This window comes from Lissotriton vulgaris, chromosome 11 (assembly GCF_964263255.1).
Source record: "Lissotriton vulgaris chromosome 11, aLisVul1.2, whole genome shotgun sequence".
In the NCBI taxonomy this organism is placed as follows: domain Eukaryota; kingdom Metazoa; phylum Chordata; class Amphibia; order Caudata; family Salamandridae; genus Lissotriton; species Lissotriton vulgaris.
Genome location: NC_141699.1, coordinates 269636387 through 269653426, shown reverse-complemented (window position 1 = coordinate 269653426; position 17040 = coordinate 269636387). Strand labels below are relative to the sequence as shown.

The window sequence follows — 17040 nt, the reverse complement described above, 5'->3', positions numbered from 1 at the left end:
TCCGAGTCGATGAATTGTCTCGGCTCTTGGTCTTCAGGTTCTTCCGTAGCCTCCATTTCCGTTGACACGTGTGTAGCGGCGCCAATAGATTTTTTCGGCTCGAACATCTTCGGACGCACCGAGGGTGGTAACCCAAACTTGATAGGTGTCGACGCGGCCTGAGCTTGTCCGACAAGCTTCGGCATCGGGGCCTTCTTCGGTCCGACCGATATACCCTTCTCCTTGATGCGTTGGAGCGACTCCGACACTTCTTTGGCTATGAACGGACTGGGTTTTGTCGACTCGACAGGGTCCTTGGAGCTAGTCCCCGACTTGTCCGTAGGCCTCGACCGAGGATCGATCCAGTCTTTCGGTGCGGGCCTTTTGTGCGAATCGACACCCTTCGGCGCCGGCTTCGATGGCTCAACGGCCTTGACCTTGGTCTTCGGCGCCCCAACCATTGGCTCGACGACCTTCTTGAGTTTTCCGGCATCGACGGCCATTTTAGTTTTCTTCGGCTCCGAGGGGTTTGAGGCCTTGGAGCCGACGAGAGGCACAAGCACTTTCGGTTTCGGTTTCTGCAAAGATGCTGTCGGTTTCGATTTCTTTGTATCGACCGATGGCGGTTTCGAAACCGCAGGCTCTTTAGAAATGTTGGAAGCCGGGCCTTTATGCTGGGCTGTAGAACGAGATTGTGAATCTTGGGTAAGGCCTAGTGGCGATCCCTCGACCTGAGCCTTACTGAGTGCGTCATCTTCGGCCTCTGTGCGGCCGGGTTGGCCTAGCTCTTCGCCAGAGCTATCTTCTACGGCCCCAAGGGCCTCCACGTCTCCTACCTTATCGACGACGTTCTCATCTTCGTTTTGTACCTCCTCGTCTTTGGCGTCATACTCGGAGTCATGGCCCGAAGCCGGATTGGAGCAGTGTTCCTGATCCTCCAGATCAACGACCTCCTCGTCTTCGGTCCCGAAGATGTTCACGGGAACAGGTGCTGACTTCTTCGACTCCAGTCGTGCCGCGCGTCGAAACTTGAGGGTTTTCTTCGACCTGAACCGGGCACAGGCCATACAGTTGGCTTCGTTATGGTCTGGGGACAGGCACTTGTTGCACACCGGGTGGACATCGATGTGCGGGTATGTTGCATTGCAAAGGGGGCACCGCTTGAATGGACTTCTTTCCATTTCGGATCTAAGATCGGGTAGAGTGTGGAAAGCCTGTTGAGTCCTCGATGTCCACTAAGCAAAGGCACCGATACCGAACGAAACGATACCGACGCTATCGAAAGCCTTTTGGCTTTATGGAAAGTTTTCCTAACTTGAGCTAAGATAGTAACATCCGAACCCAATGGTGGAAAAAAACAATCTGAGGATGGAGAGGATGCCCATGCGCACTGTAGTCCAGGGGAGGAGCCACCTATCTTGTGATACTTCGAAGACTCTTCCAGGACAACAATGTGCAATCATCCAGACCCAACACTAGGCGGCGATCTATGCACAGATATGAATTCAGCAGCCCACATGCCTCGAACAAAAAGATACTGAAAGTGCTGTACGGCAGTCATAGGGTTCTGAGTCACACAGCACACTTCCAATTTATTGACAGGAACCACTGTGGTGGTAAACGTCTCGACATCTGGAGTACAGTCTCCAAACTTTAAATTAGCTCCTAAGTGGTTTGTGACAATGGAACAACAGACTACGATCTGGACAAAACTACTGAGGCATAATAATATATTCTGGTCTGAAAGCAAATGACCACAAGATATATAAACTACGACATGAATATTCTAATCACAACTGCTGGGACAGAAGGTCTTCTGCTTGGTAGTAAGGAGCATGCACCGGTACCGAGTTCATCACAGCAAGCGGTAGCTTTTTGGCCACTGCCTCAGTACACACAACGATCATGTGAGTGTGTGCTCCAGGTAGTTTTTGTAACATGAATTGAGGCCCAGAGTGGCTCCTGGAGGGCGCATCATGTGCATCCTACTTCTCAAGTATGAATGCTATTGGCTCACCGGGACGGAGAGGACCAATAGTGCTAAACCTTTTAGAGTCGCAAGTCAGGCTTGAATACCTACCCCATCTGCAGAGCTCCTTCAGGACATTCCAGGGATCTTTTGTAATGAATAAGACGTTTGGTCAGAGTAGCAGGATTTTGCTTGAGCCCCAAGCAGTACGAGGCCTCAACATTTTGCACTCTGCACTTTGCATTTTATTCTCTTTCTTCCACAACCCCAGAAGGTTCTCCTCTTTTTATTTTTGTATTTTTTTATTTTGTATTTTTATTTTAGTGCTCATTTGCCTCTTTTCACCCTTCTTCTAACTTAACCAACCCAGGGCTTCATGCCTCATATAAGCTGGACAAATCCTCCTGCTTACACAAGGGGGGACTAAACAACCAGCCGAAGCAGATAAAAGACATTAACCATTGGCCTTACAACAGGTTGGAATTTATATTTGAAACAATCCCCCTCACGTTTAGGAAAGAGTGGTTCATAAGGCTTCAAAGCAAAATTAGTTCATTTAATTGGGCGTCAAAAGGACCACGGCTTTCTTGGAAAAAATTGAGAAGGAGATTGATTAAGGGGGGCTTAGCTTTGCCGGACTTATTTTATTCTTGTACGTTTCGTTTGAAGAATGGACAGATGTTTTAAGATTCCCTGTCGAATACAGAGATAGGTAGGATGTTGCGAAGAAGAGGGAGCAGAAATAGGATTTATGTTTAAATTTGCTGATCTGAAGTATTTTAGGAAGGTTAGATTGAAGGTGTTAAAAGCAATGGTAGAGTTATTCATACAATTCTGACCACTCCCCTTTTTTGGTTAGGACAGGAGGGAGGCCTAGGGTGAAAAGTGGAAACTGGAGGTTGACAGCTTGGAACCTGCAGAACACCGAGATATTGCGGGGTCTCCAGGCTGACACGACAGTGTATTTTGCCGAAAATGTAGGCTCAGTGCAATCGGGTGTTGTAGTTTGGGAAGCCTACAAGAAAGTGCACCGTGATAGGGCCCAAAACCGAATAACTTGGGACAGGCGGAAAGCACAAGAGGAGCTCACTAGTTTGGAAACCCACATTTTGGAGCTAGAACAACGTTATCTTGTGGGACATGACGCACAGGTCCTTCGGCGCCTGACTGACACACAACAGCGGTATGGAGCCCTACTAACGGAAGAGGCTAAAATGCAGGCGCAGGCGACACTACATAGGCTTTATGATTTGGGGAATAATTCTGGTAAGCTCCTAGCCTGGCTCAGCTGTAAGGAAATGGACACCAGATGGATAGAAAGCATAGTGGACCAACAGGGGCAGACGAAAAAGGGGGACGCACAAATAGTACAGACATTTGCCTCCTATTTTAAGGATTTCTATGAGGCCAGAGACCTGGGTGACCTGGAGGAGATCCTAGCATATCTGGCCACTATTCAAACCCGAGCCTAACGGATGAGGATAGGGAGGAACTTGAAGCAGACATATCGGTGACCGAAATTAAAGAGGCAATAACCTAAATACACCTTGGGAAGTCCCATGGGCCGAATGGACTCCCAGCTGAATTTAATAAAAAAAGGGGCAGACCTCCTGGCGGTGCACCTATTAGCACTGTTTAAGGAAGCGGTTCAAGAGGGTTCCCTTCTGCTAGATCTTAAGCTGGCCACGATCATCCTCATCCATAAACCGGGAAAGCCCCCCTGAGGACTGTGCGTCCTATCACCCAATCTCCCTCCTCAATATAGAGGTTAAACTACTGGCGACGATACTGGCCCTCCGTTTGTGCCAAGTAATCTCAGGCCTGGTGCATCGAGATCAGACAGGCTTCCTACCAGACAGGGTGACCAGACTGAACCTACAGTGGACCCACAATTGGCTTATGGCGGTAAAGGGATGGGAGGATCCACATCAGGGCTTAATTTGTGCCAGTGCTTTCCGGTGCTTAGCACCAGCACTTATTTCTCAGGGCCAGGTCTAGGCTCCATATTGGCTCACTTAAGTTCACACGGATCTTCCCGGTGAATGCCGTAAAATATTTCAAATTGAATGCAGCATGCTTTATTACGAGGCCCATTCAGTCTCTCCGGTGAGGAACTGTCTGAGAGCACCCAGCGGAGTAGTGCCTGCCCATGCTCCTACGTAAGGGCTGATGGCTGAACATCATTCTGATCCTCCCCAACTGTAAAGACGTCCCTCCTGCTTAAAAACGTAGCGCAGCCCTCAGGACAGACTCAGTCTTCTCGAACAAGCACCTCCCCCCACCCTCTAACTTCCGTCGCCTCTCCGGTTCGCGCCTCCTGCCCGTCATGGTCCTAAGGCCACTGTAATAGTGGAAAAAGACGGGAATTTTCTTTTCTGGAGCTAAAGACTAAAGTAACAACTGAACTACATGCCAGACGTACCATCAAGGATTCAGATCAGATTCCCCATAATGTGGCTGAATGGCAGCCTGCGGTCATGATTCAAGGTAGTATCTAATGACCAGACAGGTTATTGCTAATTGCGCCGGCGCCGCAGGGGGCGTCACTTCCTGCTGAGAGAAAGCGGAAAGTATTGAGGAAGGCGCTGCTTCGCGCTTGCAGGTTTGTGGTCCGATTGAATAGCAGAATGCAAGGAGGAAAGAAAACTGTGTGAAGTTGCAGTAAGTGAGACAGAGGGGTGCAGTGAGGCACCGGAGTGAGTATGTGTGTGTGTCAAATTATTTGTATTTTACACACAAACTGCAAATATTTCCTTTGGTCAGCTGCCTGCAGTCAGTGGGGCTGCCGTGTTACATAACTTGCTGTAGCTCACAAGTTCTGCCCTGGAGAGGCCGTAGCCCGGGCTCGGAACAACTGTGTGTTTCTGGTCCCCTTAATATCTTTTCGGTTTATATCTCAAAAGATCCAGGGGTAGTTTAATAGCTTGTTTCTCACAGTACTAGCAGACAACTTTGTGAGATTACTGCGCAGGTCTCAGTCAGCTTGTGAGATTAATAAATGGTGCAAGTCAGCGAGCTAGTTTAGAAGGCATCTGTCGGCAGAGGTGACAACCCTTGTAGTTAGCACCTGTATAGATGAAGAGGGATAGAGTAGTAATGTGCATTCTCATAACTAATAACGTCCAATGTAAACTAATTTGTATATCTCACACAGATACAGCCTGAACATACACACACCTAAGCACGTACCTCTGTTGCAAATCCCTAAGCAAAACCACAAAGGGCATACACACCAGAAAGGGTCATACCAGGCTCTGAAAGAAGAGAGAAGACAGGATGTCCCTGCCCCACACGATGGAAAATTCTGTAGATGTGACACAGGTGTGCTGAAGCCCATTTCGAGCAATGCACCACCTCATCTCTGCCACAAGTAGTCCGGCACAGATGAAATTTGTGAGCTCAGCTGTCCATTAAGCCTCAACATTTACCAACAAAACCCAGGCACGACCATGCACTGCATGGGAGACACGTGCAATGCCTAGAACTCCTGTCACAACTGCGATTACTCTGGCAGAAAGGCAGCTAACCCTCACGTGGACCATCATCAACCCAAGTGCTCACATATGGAAGCATAGTACAAGTCAGCGCCGCTTAAATCGGCGTCTCAAAATGTTTGTCAACGACACTACAAGCACCAGTAAGATATACACAGCCCTTTTATTAGATATGCACATAATAGTCCGGTCACATACATCACACATGCTGTACATCACCCACATCAATATATCACAACTACCACCCAAAAGTATACCTGTAATATTGACTACAATTGGTAACAGGACATATCAAGCTAGGAGGAAGAAAGCAGAATCCCCAGTAGGTAGAGCAGGATGCTTTTCATTAGATTAAAAAAGTGTAATGCTGCTATACTGGGCGGGTGGTGTTTGTGGTGAATTTCGCATCATTCTTGTGTTTCTTTAACATTCTATTCTGCCCTGCATTAACTGTGGGAGTTCAATGCTTTTGTTATCAGAGTAAAGCAAGTTTACTGTTGAGGTGCATTAGCATAGAAGCTGCGCATGGGTGTCATGTTGTGATGATGGACACAATCGAGGTGCATTGTGCACAATGCTTATCTTGTAAAATATTAGGCGCAGGGGCGGCAAGGATTTCTGGGGCCTGTCGGCACATCATAATTGCAAGGTTGCTTGATTTCACTCATTCCTATTTTGCACCTCGCTTCACTGCTGTTCGAATTTCTCACTTTTGCAGGTGCTCTATTGTTCGTCGTCCTTTTTCAATTATCTCTCCCCCCTTCTTTCTCCCTATTCTGCCCCGCTCTTGCTATTTCTGAGGCCAGCGCTGCCCCTTATTCAGTGAAATAAATATTCATTTACTTGATCTTAATTTGTGATTCTGGAAGGTCATTTGTATCACCTTTTTAACAAGTCTGTTCTGTCTTTATTTGCTTTACTAATTATTTATGGATAGAGGACAGGTCTAAACCAGATTCGAATTGTATTATTCTTGTATTTTTTTTAAAGTGTATGTTTCACAATGGAAAACACAGATTTTGGATGACTTCCTCAGTAGTTTTTTTTTCTTTCTCTCTTTTTCTTAATTTTTATTTACTTTAAAATTAAAATCCCAAATCGTATCATTTTTAGGTGTGAGATGGTATGTAGTTGTGTTGGTACTGCCATTGAAAGCTCTGTAGGGGCACTGGGTGGTGCAAGCTGTCGTGAGCTCCCGAAAAGGACCCTGGCACTTATGTTTTTTACAAATTAAGCACTGGGTTGGAGCAACTAGAGTAAGTGGGTGGAGACACTGGCTGAAGGGGTGGAGCCAAGGAAAGTGGGCGTGGCCTCTGGGGGAAATCGAGCACCTGCACTTCATATTTTACAAATTAAGCACTGGAGCAGGGGTCATTTGTGTTTTTGAAGATAAAAAATAGGTTAAAAGTTTGAGGGATGGTACAGTCATTGTGACAGTCATGTGTCAATTTTTTTTCCATCTATTTTATTAAGTTTGTGCACTTTTATCTGTTACATGTGTACATGGTGTGTCACTGATTACAGATACAGAGAAGATCATGTCAACAGTTCGACAGAACATCCGTGGAATACTGGCGCTGAAACTGTCAACTTAGTTTCTGTGACTGGTGTTCACGTCACCATAACATAGAGTACGAAGTTAAGAACATTTGTTTGCGTAACCATTAATTGCTGTTCGCATTATGTAATAGCGACAAAGAAAGTACACGCAGTTCCCGGGATCCCGCACCTACGCGCCGGAGTGGTACTATACCTGGCAGATATTGGCAGCCATCGGCGACCCCAGAACACTGCCTATCCCTGCTGACGAGGGTTGAAAACCCGAAACACGTGTCCAGGGATGGCGAAGACAGCGAAGATAGCAAGATCGAAAGATGATGCATCGCGAACACTCTACTACAATGACCAGAGTCCTTAGGGGCAACTTCCGCCGGTGTGTGAGTAGTGTGCGACCCCACCCCCTTTTTGTAACTTAAAGCTCCCTTGAGCAGCGGGCTGACGAGCCTGGGATCCCGCACCTACGCGCCGGAGTGGTACTATACCTGGCAGATATTGGCAGCCATCGGCGACCCCAGAACACTGCCTATCCCTGCTGACGAGGGTTGAAAACCCGAAACACGTGTCCAGGGATGGCGAAGACAGCGAAGATAGCAAGATCAAAAGATGATGCATCGCGAACACTCTACTACAATGACCAGAGTCCTTAGGGGCAACTTCCGCCGGTGTGTGAGTAGTGTGCGACCCCACCCCCTTTTTACACACAGTTCCCCAGGAGGACTGGGTGGAAGGGAAAGAGAGTGTGTGGTGTGGAGTAGAAGCAAAAAACCAAGAGGGAAGGGAAGGGGGAATTCCCTCTTGGGAACTAGAACCCTCACACACCCAGCAAGCTAGGTGTCATGCTTCATCATATGGGTCCTGCTCCTCGTCGGACTGGCGCTGCAATGTCCGACGGGCACCCGCGAAGGGGCTCTTTAGCGGAGATCTTTTGTTCCAGCTATATGGTGCATGCGTGTAAGAGGGTAGGTGAATGTGTAGTCGTGAATAGGTGGTGATTGATTAAAAAAGGTGGGTTAGTCCACAAGAGACTTTATTAACGTGGCTAACTCCCTTGATTAAAATGGTGGGAGGGGAGATAGATGCTACGGTAGTATGTGGCAAAGATATCTGCAACCCTCAGTTTAGGTCGGCATGTTTCATGCTAAACTAGCAATTCCTCAGGACCTTGGTGCTCGTACTACACAGTGAAATTAAAAACTTCATACAACCTTGGGTCTTAAGGTCTGTAGTGGGACAGGCCAATTGGTCCTGCCTTGAGTAATGCAACCTAAATGGAAGGAAATACAACAGGAGGAGAATCAGAATAACACTCCTATGTAATCTAGGTGCATGCTTCTACATAAAACAATATACACACTCTTGTAGAGAACATTTAAAAGACTCAGGTGGAGTCTGGTTGAAGAAAAACGGACCAGGAACGGTTACCCTAAGCAAATCCCTAAGGTGCTTCTCAGTCTGCTCTGTGGGACCTGCACAGAAGAGTCAGGAACCTGGGAAAAGAGGGGAGGGAAGGGGGACAGGACAATTTGTATCCTCAAACGTGTGCCGGTAACAGGTCGTGGTAGAGACCACTCGCGACCGGGACAGGTCAACCCACAACACTACAGGTGTCATCTGTACACACCGTAGGCCACCAGTGTTGGCAGCACCAAACCGAATAGATTTTAAGAGGGCTAGCGCCACTATTACGTTGATGGCAGCAAGGGCAAAGCAAGGGGCACCATCAGGCCACCCGGGTCCCGCACCGCCCGTGAAGAAGGTAAGCGCGAGGACCCGAGCAGAGCCCGCGCCCATGCCTGTCCGCTGGCGGGCCACACACCAACAGGTGACGACTAAATGACCTCAGTATCCTGCCGAAGCTGGGGTGCCCCCAAACAGGTGGTAACAGTGAGCAAAGAGAACCTCAGCGAGTCAAGACACAGTTCGGTGCTTGTAGGTACAGATACAGCCAACTTGAACGTATTGCAAAGTTCTTTCGATTTTAACAAGTCCTACAAAAAAGTCAAAAATAAACTTTAAAGGAAAAGCATTTCCCATACCGTAGTCCCCCTTCCACATCTCTATATATACATTCGTACATTGCTGGCCTATTAGCCCATTACCCCCTTCCTCCTAGTTGTGTCACGTTAGCCTGTGTAAATCATGACTGATATTTATTTGCTAGTATGGGAAGATGGAACATACCCGCATAGCACATCTGTGCGTGTTAGTTACCCGCGCGTTTCTCCGCGTTCCAGTGGCTGGCTATGGGGACATCTAGGGCACGCTGCGTCTGTTCTACTAAAGTAACGGTTAATGATGGAAGGTGTAAAGTAGGCACTGTGTATTATATACAGTTGAATTTGTCTGAAACGCATGTTTCTGGGTATGCATTTGGGGCTTTCTAGTGTCTGAGCCCATTCCTTGTCAGTGAGTGGGTGTCCCAGGTTTAGTTCCCATTTTTTGCAAAGGGAGTCCAGACTTATCGCTGCAAGAAATCTGAATGACGCAGCGAACCAACGTGCGAGATGCCTACCACACCCCATGACATGTAAATATTGCATCACAAGTGGTGTCTGCGGTTCTGTAGGCATTTCTCCCCATTTGGTTGCTAGTGTGGCTACCAGTGAGCGATGCACAAGAAACTGCCCGGCCGAAACCCCTCTTCTTCCACCAGGGACGTGTATGGTATAAGTGTTCCATCTCAGTAGAGGTCCTCAAGGGTCTGGACGCCTTTCTCCTATCATCCCTTGATTGCTTGCGCTGTCAGCGCTGCATGGCCACTAGGGGACCCCACTAATGGTATTGCCGGCGCATAGGGAGTCACAGCCTGTGTGATATATAAGCCTCTACGGAAACATTTGTATGCCAGGACCAGCAGCAATGGCCTGGGTGTCTCCACCTGGAGCTAAGATGAAAGAGCCCAATGATTTGACTCAGTGTATATGGGGCTGTGTAGTTGCCGTATCTGCGCGGTGTCCATCAGCCAACCACCGAGCTATCCATTGCAATTGAGCAGCTAAGTAGTACTGTTCAAAACAGGGTGCTGGCACCCCCCCCCGGTCTGTTGGTAAACAAAGCTTTTGTAACCGTATTCTGTGTCGTGCCTTGCCCCATATGAAGTCCCTAACCTGTTTCTCCAGAGTAGCAAAGGAGGAGGCTGGAATATACAGAGGTAGGTTCACTCATTATCCTCTGACCACATTCCATTTCTTCTTCACGGCCTATCCCTCCCCTTCCCATTCTTTCCACTGTGTCCTTCCACTCCTCCCTTTCCACGTCACGCCCCGCCAGCTTCGACCCCCTGCCTTCCCGGCACAACTCACTTCTCCCTCCGACTTTTTCCCCACCTCTACTCCCCCACCTTTGCCAATATGCCTCCTCTCACTATCCCCTCCCCCACCCAGGACCTTTCTCTATCTAAACACGGTCCCAACTCTTGGTCCATCCCTTACCCTCCTGAAATTTCCAAGAATGCAAGGAAAAAACTCGAACACAATCTCCTTATTAGTAATCCGGAAACACTTATAGTTGACAACTATTACAGTCGTACCGCCCCTATTAAAACTAATTACATTTTCTATTCCAAACGCCCCTCTAAATGGAAAAGCATCTTCTTAAAACACCTCCCAATCACTAAAACTTCCATAATACCCCATGGCCACAAACTTTCAACCACTCCCTCACCAACCTTTTACGGGGAAATCAACATCTCCATTTTTAAAACAGGGAACATCCTCATTCAAGCGGCTGTTCCACATCTCAATTCCTTCGTACTCCATTTCGGGTCCTTGGCCTTCCATATTTCCAACACTGCAAATAACCTCCCAGACTCTCAACTTCCTCCCTCCCCACAAGCCCCACACCCCCAACCCACCTCCCCCTTGCCAGACCTTTCTACTTCCTCTAACACACTGCATACGTTATCTCCAATCCCCTCTTTCCCCACTTGGACCCCCCCGCTCCCCATGATCCGCACCACACTCCCCCACTCACAATCCCTTTTGCAAGCAATCCGCCCACCTGTTCCCCATCCATTTCGCTCAGTACCCCCACCCAGCCCTCTTTCCCCCAACCCCCACTAGACTCACATCCTCTCCAGTCTACCCGTCCATTCCTCCCACAACTCCTCATCACCCCTCCTCTCCCAACTCATCTTCACAACCACCTAACCGCACTACTCCCCACCTAGATTCCCTCACCTTCCGCCGCTACCCCCTCCCCACTACTCCTCTTCTCCCAACTTACACTCACACCCTCCGAATCATACCTCTCCCCACCCAGATCCTCCTCTCCCAACTCATCCTTACACCTTCTCAATCACACTTATCCGCACCCCCCTTCTCCCGACTCATCCAGTCCTCCTCAGAACATCTCCGCTCCCATTATCCCCTCATCACCCCTACACCGCACCGCAACTGCTCCACCCCTTTATCTCTAAACTCCTTTTCCCCCCGAGTTCACTTCTCTGCCCTACCCCGCCATGCCACTCCTCCTCCCCTACAACTACAGCACTCCCTGCTCTCCTGCCAGTCTCCGCTCATCTCCTCCTCAAAACAGGCCTCCCACGTGTACCTGCTCACTGCCCCCCCAGAAAAGACCACCATCTACTGCCAATTCTGAACCCCCTTTGTCCTCCTCCCCGCACACCCTACCTCCCCCCACACTCCTCTCTCACACTCCATTCGCAACATCGAACATTACCTTGCCACTCTAATGAGAGATCTCTCTCAACTCAGGAACGATTTCCACAACCTCAAATCCAACGACCTCACGGCCCGAAGAAACGCTGCTAGCACGGATCTTTTAAACCCTCCCACCTCCAAACCATGGAAAACAACTCCCCTGCTGTGCCGAGCGTGGAGACCACTCCGCACCTCTTGCACCCTCTCCCCTGGGGAGGTCTCTGATCTTCTTAACTCCTATCCTCCCTGCGCATACTCCGTGTATACGCCTCCCCCCTTTGCAAACATCCCCATTATACTGGGGACGAGTCGTACTCCCCGCTCACCAGCCTCACCCGGGCCCCCTCCTCATCTCGCCACCATCCACACCCTCCCCTCTCCCAAACCTACTCCCAAACCCCTCGCCTGCATGCTAATTAACTGTCACTCCGCGGCCCGACATGCCACTGAAATCTCCGAAACCATCCTTAGTGAATCCATTGACATTGCGTTTCTTACTGAAACCTGGCTTAACCCCTTCCATGCTCATGACAAGGTCAGCTCGTCATGAGGCACGGTTGAGCTGTGCTTATGACGAGTTGACCTTTTTAATGAACAATGGGGATCATGGATCTGCAGCACAGGAGGGGAAAACCCCCTAGCAGCCAAGGTGTTAATATCCACTCTGCAAGCACTCTTGACCTCGTCGTACCCCCGGGTTACTCCATTCTTAGGAAAGATAGACCCATCAGGATAGGCGGGGGTAGCTATCATCTTCAAAAACGAACTACAGCTCTCCCTTTTCAATAACGCCGAAGTCTCCTCCTTTGAATACCTTGTAGCTGAACTCAAAATATAGGGCTCCAACCCCATCCGCCTTCACAATATATATAATCCTCCCGGAAATCCCCACCTATTCATTGATGAGCTATCTAACCTGCTTACCCAATCCTCAATTTCCACTTCTAAAAACATCTTCCTGGGAGATCTTAACCTCCACTGGAATGATACCAAAGATCCCTCAATCTCCCTCCTCTCTAACCTTCTCGAAATTAATGAACTCAATCAAATCTGTCAAGCACCAACATAATGCCAAAGGAGCCATCCTTGACACTATCATTACCAGCAAGGATCTAGCCCTCCTATCTAACATCATTCCCATTGACTGGTCCGACCATCACCTCATCCTGTTCTACATAACTACCAATACCTTTCCCCCACCCACCAAAACTAATAAACCCATGAAACTGACCAGAAATCTTAGCCACATTCCTCCCGGCGTACTTGAATCCAACCTCCATGCCAAACTTCTCGCCATCCCCCTCCCTCAATGCTAACAAGCTAACTGAACAATACAACAATGCTGTCAATGATACCCTTGACATACTAGCCCCGCTCAAACTCAAAAACCAAAGAAATATCCCCTCAAAATCTTGGTTTAACACAGAGCTAAATAAGGAAAGACGCACACTCAGACAGACGAAGAGATCTTGGCGACAGCACCCCTCCCCTTCCAACCTTGCCCGCCTCAGACTTGCTAGGTCGTCATACAAAAAACACACCTGGAGACAAAAAGCTTCCTTCTTCAGGACTCAACTAGACCGAGCTAATAACAGGCCTAGAGAACTTTTCAACATTGTACGCAATCAAACTGCTTCTGTTCCCCCTGTCCCACCAGCCTCGACGACTAGATGTGAGGAAATAGCTCTCTTTTTCTCTGACAAAATTAAAAAGATTGAGCAATCCTTCCTCCCTACTGTGATCCCTACCATCACTCCTGACATCTCTCTTATTACCCCCCCTCCATCATAACTCCCCTTACTCCCGCTACTACCCATCGTAACTTTCCCTCTCCCTTCCCTGCCCCACACTCTCCCGGACCCTAAGCTACCTAACACTCTCCTTAAAAATTATGCCGAATGGCTTAATTTCCAGCCTGTCACTGAAAGAGAAGTCTTCAACATCATTAACAAACTCAAGCCTTCCTCCCACACCAAAGACCCACTCCCCTCCAAACTTGTCCAAAACCTCAAACATATCATCACCCCTCCTTGGACTGCTTTTATCAACACCTTCCTTGCCACCGGCTGTGTCCCCTCTTCCCTGCAACTTGGACAAATTTCCCCCATTATCAAAAATCCACTGGCGGACCCAAATGATTTCAACAATCTACGTCCCATCTCCAACCTTCCCTTTCTCTCTAAAGCCCCTGAAAAAGGTGTCCTTCTCCAACTAGACAGACACATTGAACAATTTAACTTACTTGACCCCTTCCAATCTGGCTTTAGGAGAGGATGCAGTACGGAAACCGCCATGCTTAACATTGTAGACGACATCCACCACTCACTCGACAATAACGAATCTAGCCCTCTGATCCTCCTTGATCTCTCCGCAGCGTTTGATACTGTTAATCACTCTGCTCTACTTAAGATTCTTAGAGATAGATTTGGCCTAAATGGTATGACACACAAATGGTTTGTCTCTTACCTTCAACACCGCACTCAACAAATACAAAGTCCAGAACTGCCTATCTAACCCTACCCCCATCTCCTTAGGAGTTCCGCAAGGATCTATCCTCTCTCCCTCTCTCTTTAACCTTTTCATGGAACCCCTTACACTCATTCTCAAACAAGCCAGGATCAACTACCATCTCTATGCCGACGACACCCAACTCTACTATAAGATTAAAACTCATGCCGACATCATTCACCTCAACAACACCCTCATCAAGATTCAAGCCTGGTTCCACATGAACCACCTCAAACTTAACCGCCCAAAAAAACGAAATTATTCTTTTTTCCCAAAAAAACAATCAGCTCCCCATTCAGAACTGGATCACAGACCTTAATGCCCTCAACTGCTCCATATCCCTGTCCGACTCAGTCAAATCACTAGGGATCTCCCTTGACAACCTCCTCACCCTCAAGGTCCACATCAACAATTCTGCCAAAGGGGCCCTCTTCACTCTCCGCCACCTGAAGAAAATCAAGCCCTTCATCCCAAGAGATGACTTCAAACTAGCTGTCCAATCCCTTGTACTCTCGAATGGACTACGGCAATGCCATTCTTACTGGAATTCCCAAGATCCATCTAGCACCTCTAAAATCTGTTCTCTACCTTGCAGCGAGGCTTATCACAGACTGCAAACGATTCGAACACATTTCCCCTGCCCTCAAAATCCTTTAATGGCTCCCCATTGAAGGTAGGTCCACTTACAAAACGACCTGCATTACACACAAAACTCTCCATCAGAACACACCATCCTACCTCTCTAACAAACTTAGTAAAGCCGGCTGCTCCCGATCCCTGAGAAGCACTAACTCCTTCCTTCTTATCCCCCTCTTATGAAAAAGAAATCTACTCAGTCTCGATCCTTTTCCGGCAATGCTCCCTGCATATGGAATGCCCTGCCTACTAAACTTCGATGCAATCCTTCCTATTCTAGCTTCAAAAAAGAACTCAAACTACATCTCCTCAATAAATATGGGGATCCTAATCCCTACCTGCTCCCCTACACCGGCCACCTCTGTCCGACCGTAGATTCGTCCGCCCCTCCCCCACGACCTGCCCTACCCACCCTTCCTCTCATCACCTCCCCCCTCCTTGTCTACCACCCTCACATTCCCTTACACCCCGTCCGTCGTCAACCCTCAGCCCTCATCACCCCTCTCCAACCCCCTCCAATTTTTGCCCTACCCTCCCTTTCCTTATCAACCTTACTGCCCTATTTTCCCAGCGCTCTTCTTAATTTTTGTGCCTATGTAATTATAATTACCACTTTCTGCACAGTATGGTGTTTTTTCTCTTCCCAGACTTATCTTCCTGAAGTCCCCCATATGTTGTGTATATACTATACTGCTATGTTTTTGGGTTCCTGTGTTTTTACCTTCTGGCTCACAATATGTAAAGCGCTCTGATGCCCCCGGGTCCAGCCAGCGCTATATAAAACCTCTAAATAATAAATAATAATAATAATAATAAGTGGGAGTGTGCCCCAGAGCCCTATGTCAACTTTTATTACATTGACATGACCACCGTGATGGCGTTTCCTGCCAGTGTAAGAGATGCCCACTGGGCTGGCGGACATCTCTAGATTCGGAGGACCGATACTCAATCAGGGCAACTGAGTATTTTACTCTGTCACCTTGACAGATAAAGACCGTCCTCCGAAGTCTAAATCGGCCCCCAAGTTTCTATTACCATAGTTGCATCAATCCAGTATATTTGAAAGGGAAGTAAACATGAATCAATTCTGTTGGCCACAAGATACATTAGTGAATGAGTGACACTTCATATATTGTATATCCCCAATTTGTAGCTTTTCGTTTATAATAGGAACAGGCAAAGTGAATCACCGAACACGCAGCACGACTCTATGTTGCAAAACAATGTACATTGGCACAGCTAGGGATTTTCCAGTGAGCAGGGCAACAGTTGCAACACGTAACCTGCATGTCACCTGTTTGCAGTTAAAGTTTCTAATAAAAGTCAATACTGGGATTTTCTACTAGCAGTTGAGCAACAAGCAGACTACAGCAGATATCGAATTAATCTATTGTTCTTAAAAGCTAGTAAATAAGTTGAACCAAATGTCTCCTCAAAAACACCACCGCAAAGCTATCTCAAATGTGGCCTGCCACTTTTCTCCTTTTTGGAGCCAAGAAAACAAAGAAAAAGTGTTCCTTGGATCATGAGAATTCAGGACTTGTATCATTGCCAGAGTTTTAGACTAAATGGCAAAAATTAAGGGGTGCCAGCAGCCTGGCACATCCCTTTCATTTGGGTTAAACATGTGACGGCAAGTTAATACAAGGTATGCACGTCAGGTAGAGACCAATGTGCATCCATCACCTAGTGGACCTAGTTTGGCCCTAAAAGTGGGCAGATGCACCCGAATAGTTCCCGGAAACCTAGAACATTCATAATCAGAGACACATCAATACCTCCACACCTTTTGGGTTCATGAAGAATCTGACCCAACCATATGTCTCACCTTCTATTTGTGCCTTCAGCTGTTGCACATCCTCCTCAGTCATGTGGGAAAATCTGCAATTAGTGCCAAAATCACATTCACCTGAAATGATATAAAGAGACAAAGTGAAAACCAGAGTTTATGATGCTTTGAAACAAAACACCAACAGGCAGCATGACTTAAGACTCAGAGGGACTTTGAAAAAGACATCCTTTGTTACTTTGTGACGTAAAGCAGATGAAATAACTCATCACATAGGAGAAACTCGATAGTGTCCAGGACATCAGAGAAAGAGATCATCCATTGCCCACTGTCGGAGACATAGCAAAGGGCTGACATACATGGTGAAGGACCCCAACAGGATAAAACTTAAGGGTGTGGACTGTAGTGTGTGTATTGGTCTCATAGTGTAGAGCATGGAAAAGA

The 17040-nt window shown here is 47.8% G+C and overlaps 1 protein-coding gene across 2 annotated transcripts in view; it reads right to left on the bottom strand.

The window, feature by feature from the left end:
• The window catches only part of ZMAT5 (zinc finger matrin-type 5), an 87933-nt gene that overhangs the window by 19040 nt on the left and 51853 nt on the right, over positions 1–17040 (bottom strand). For both annotated transcript variants that reach the window (XM_086943224.1, XM_086943225.1), the window contains one exon: positions 16636–16716. In XM_086943224.1, coding sequence (XP_086799350.1) covers positions 16636–16716 — 81 coding nt within the window. The remainder of the gene's footprint in view (positions 1–16635; positions 16717–17040) is intronic.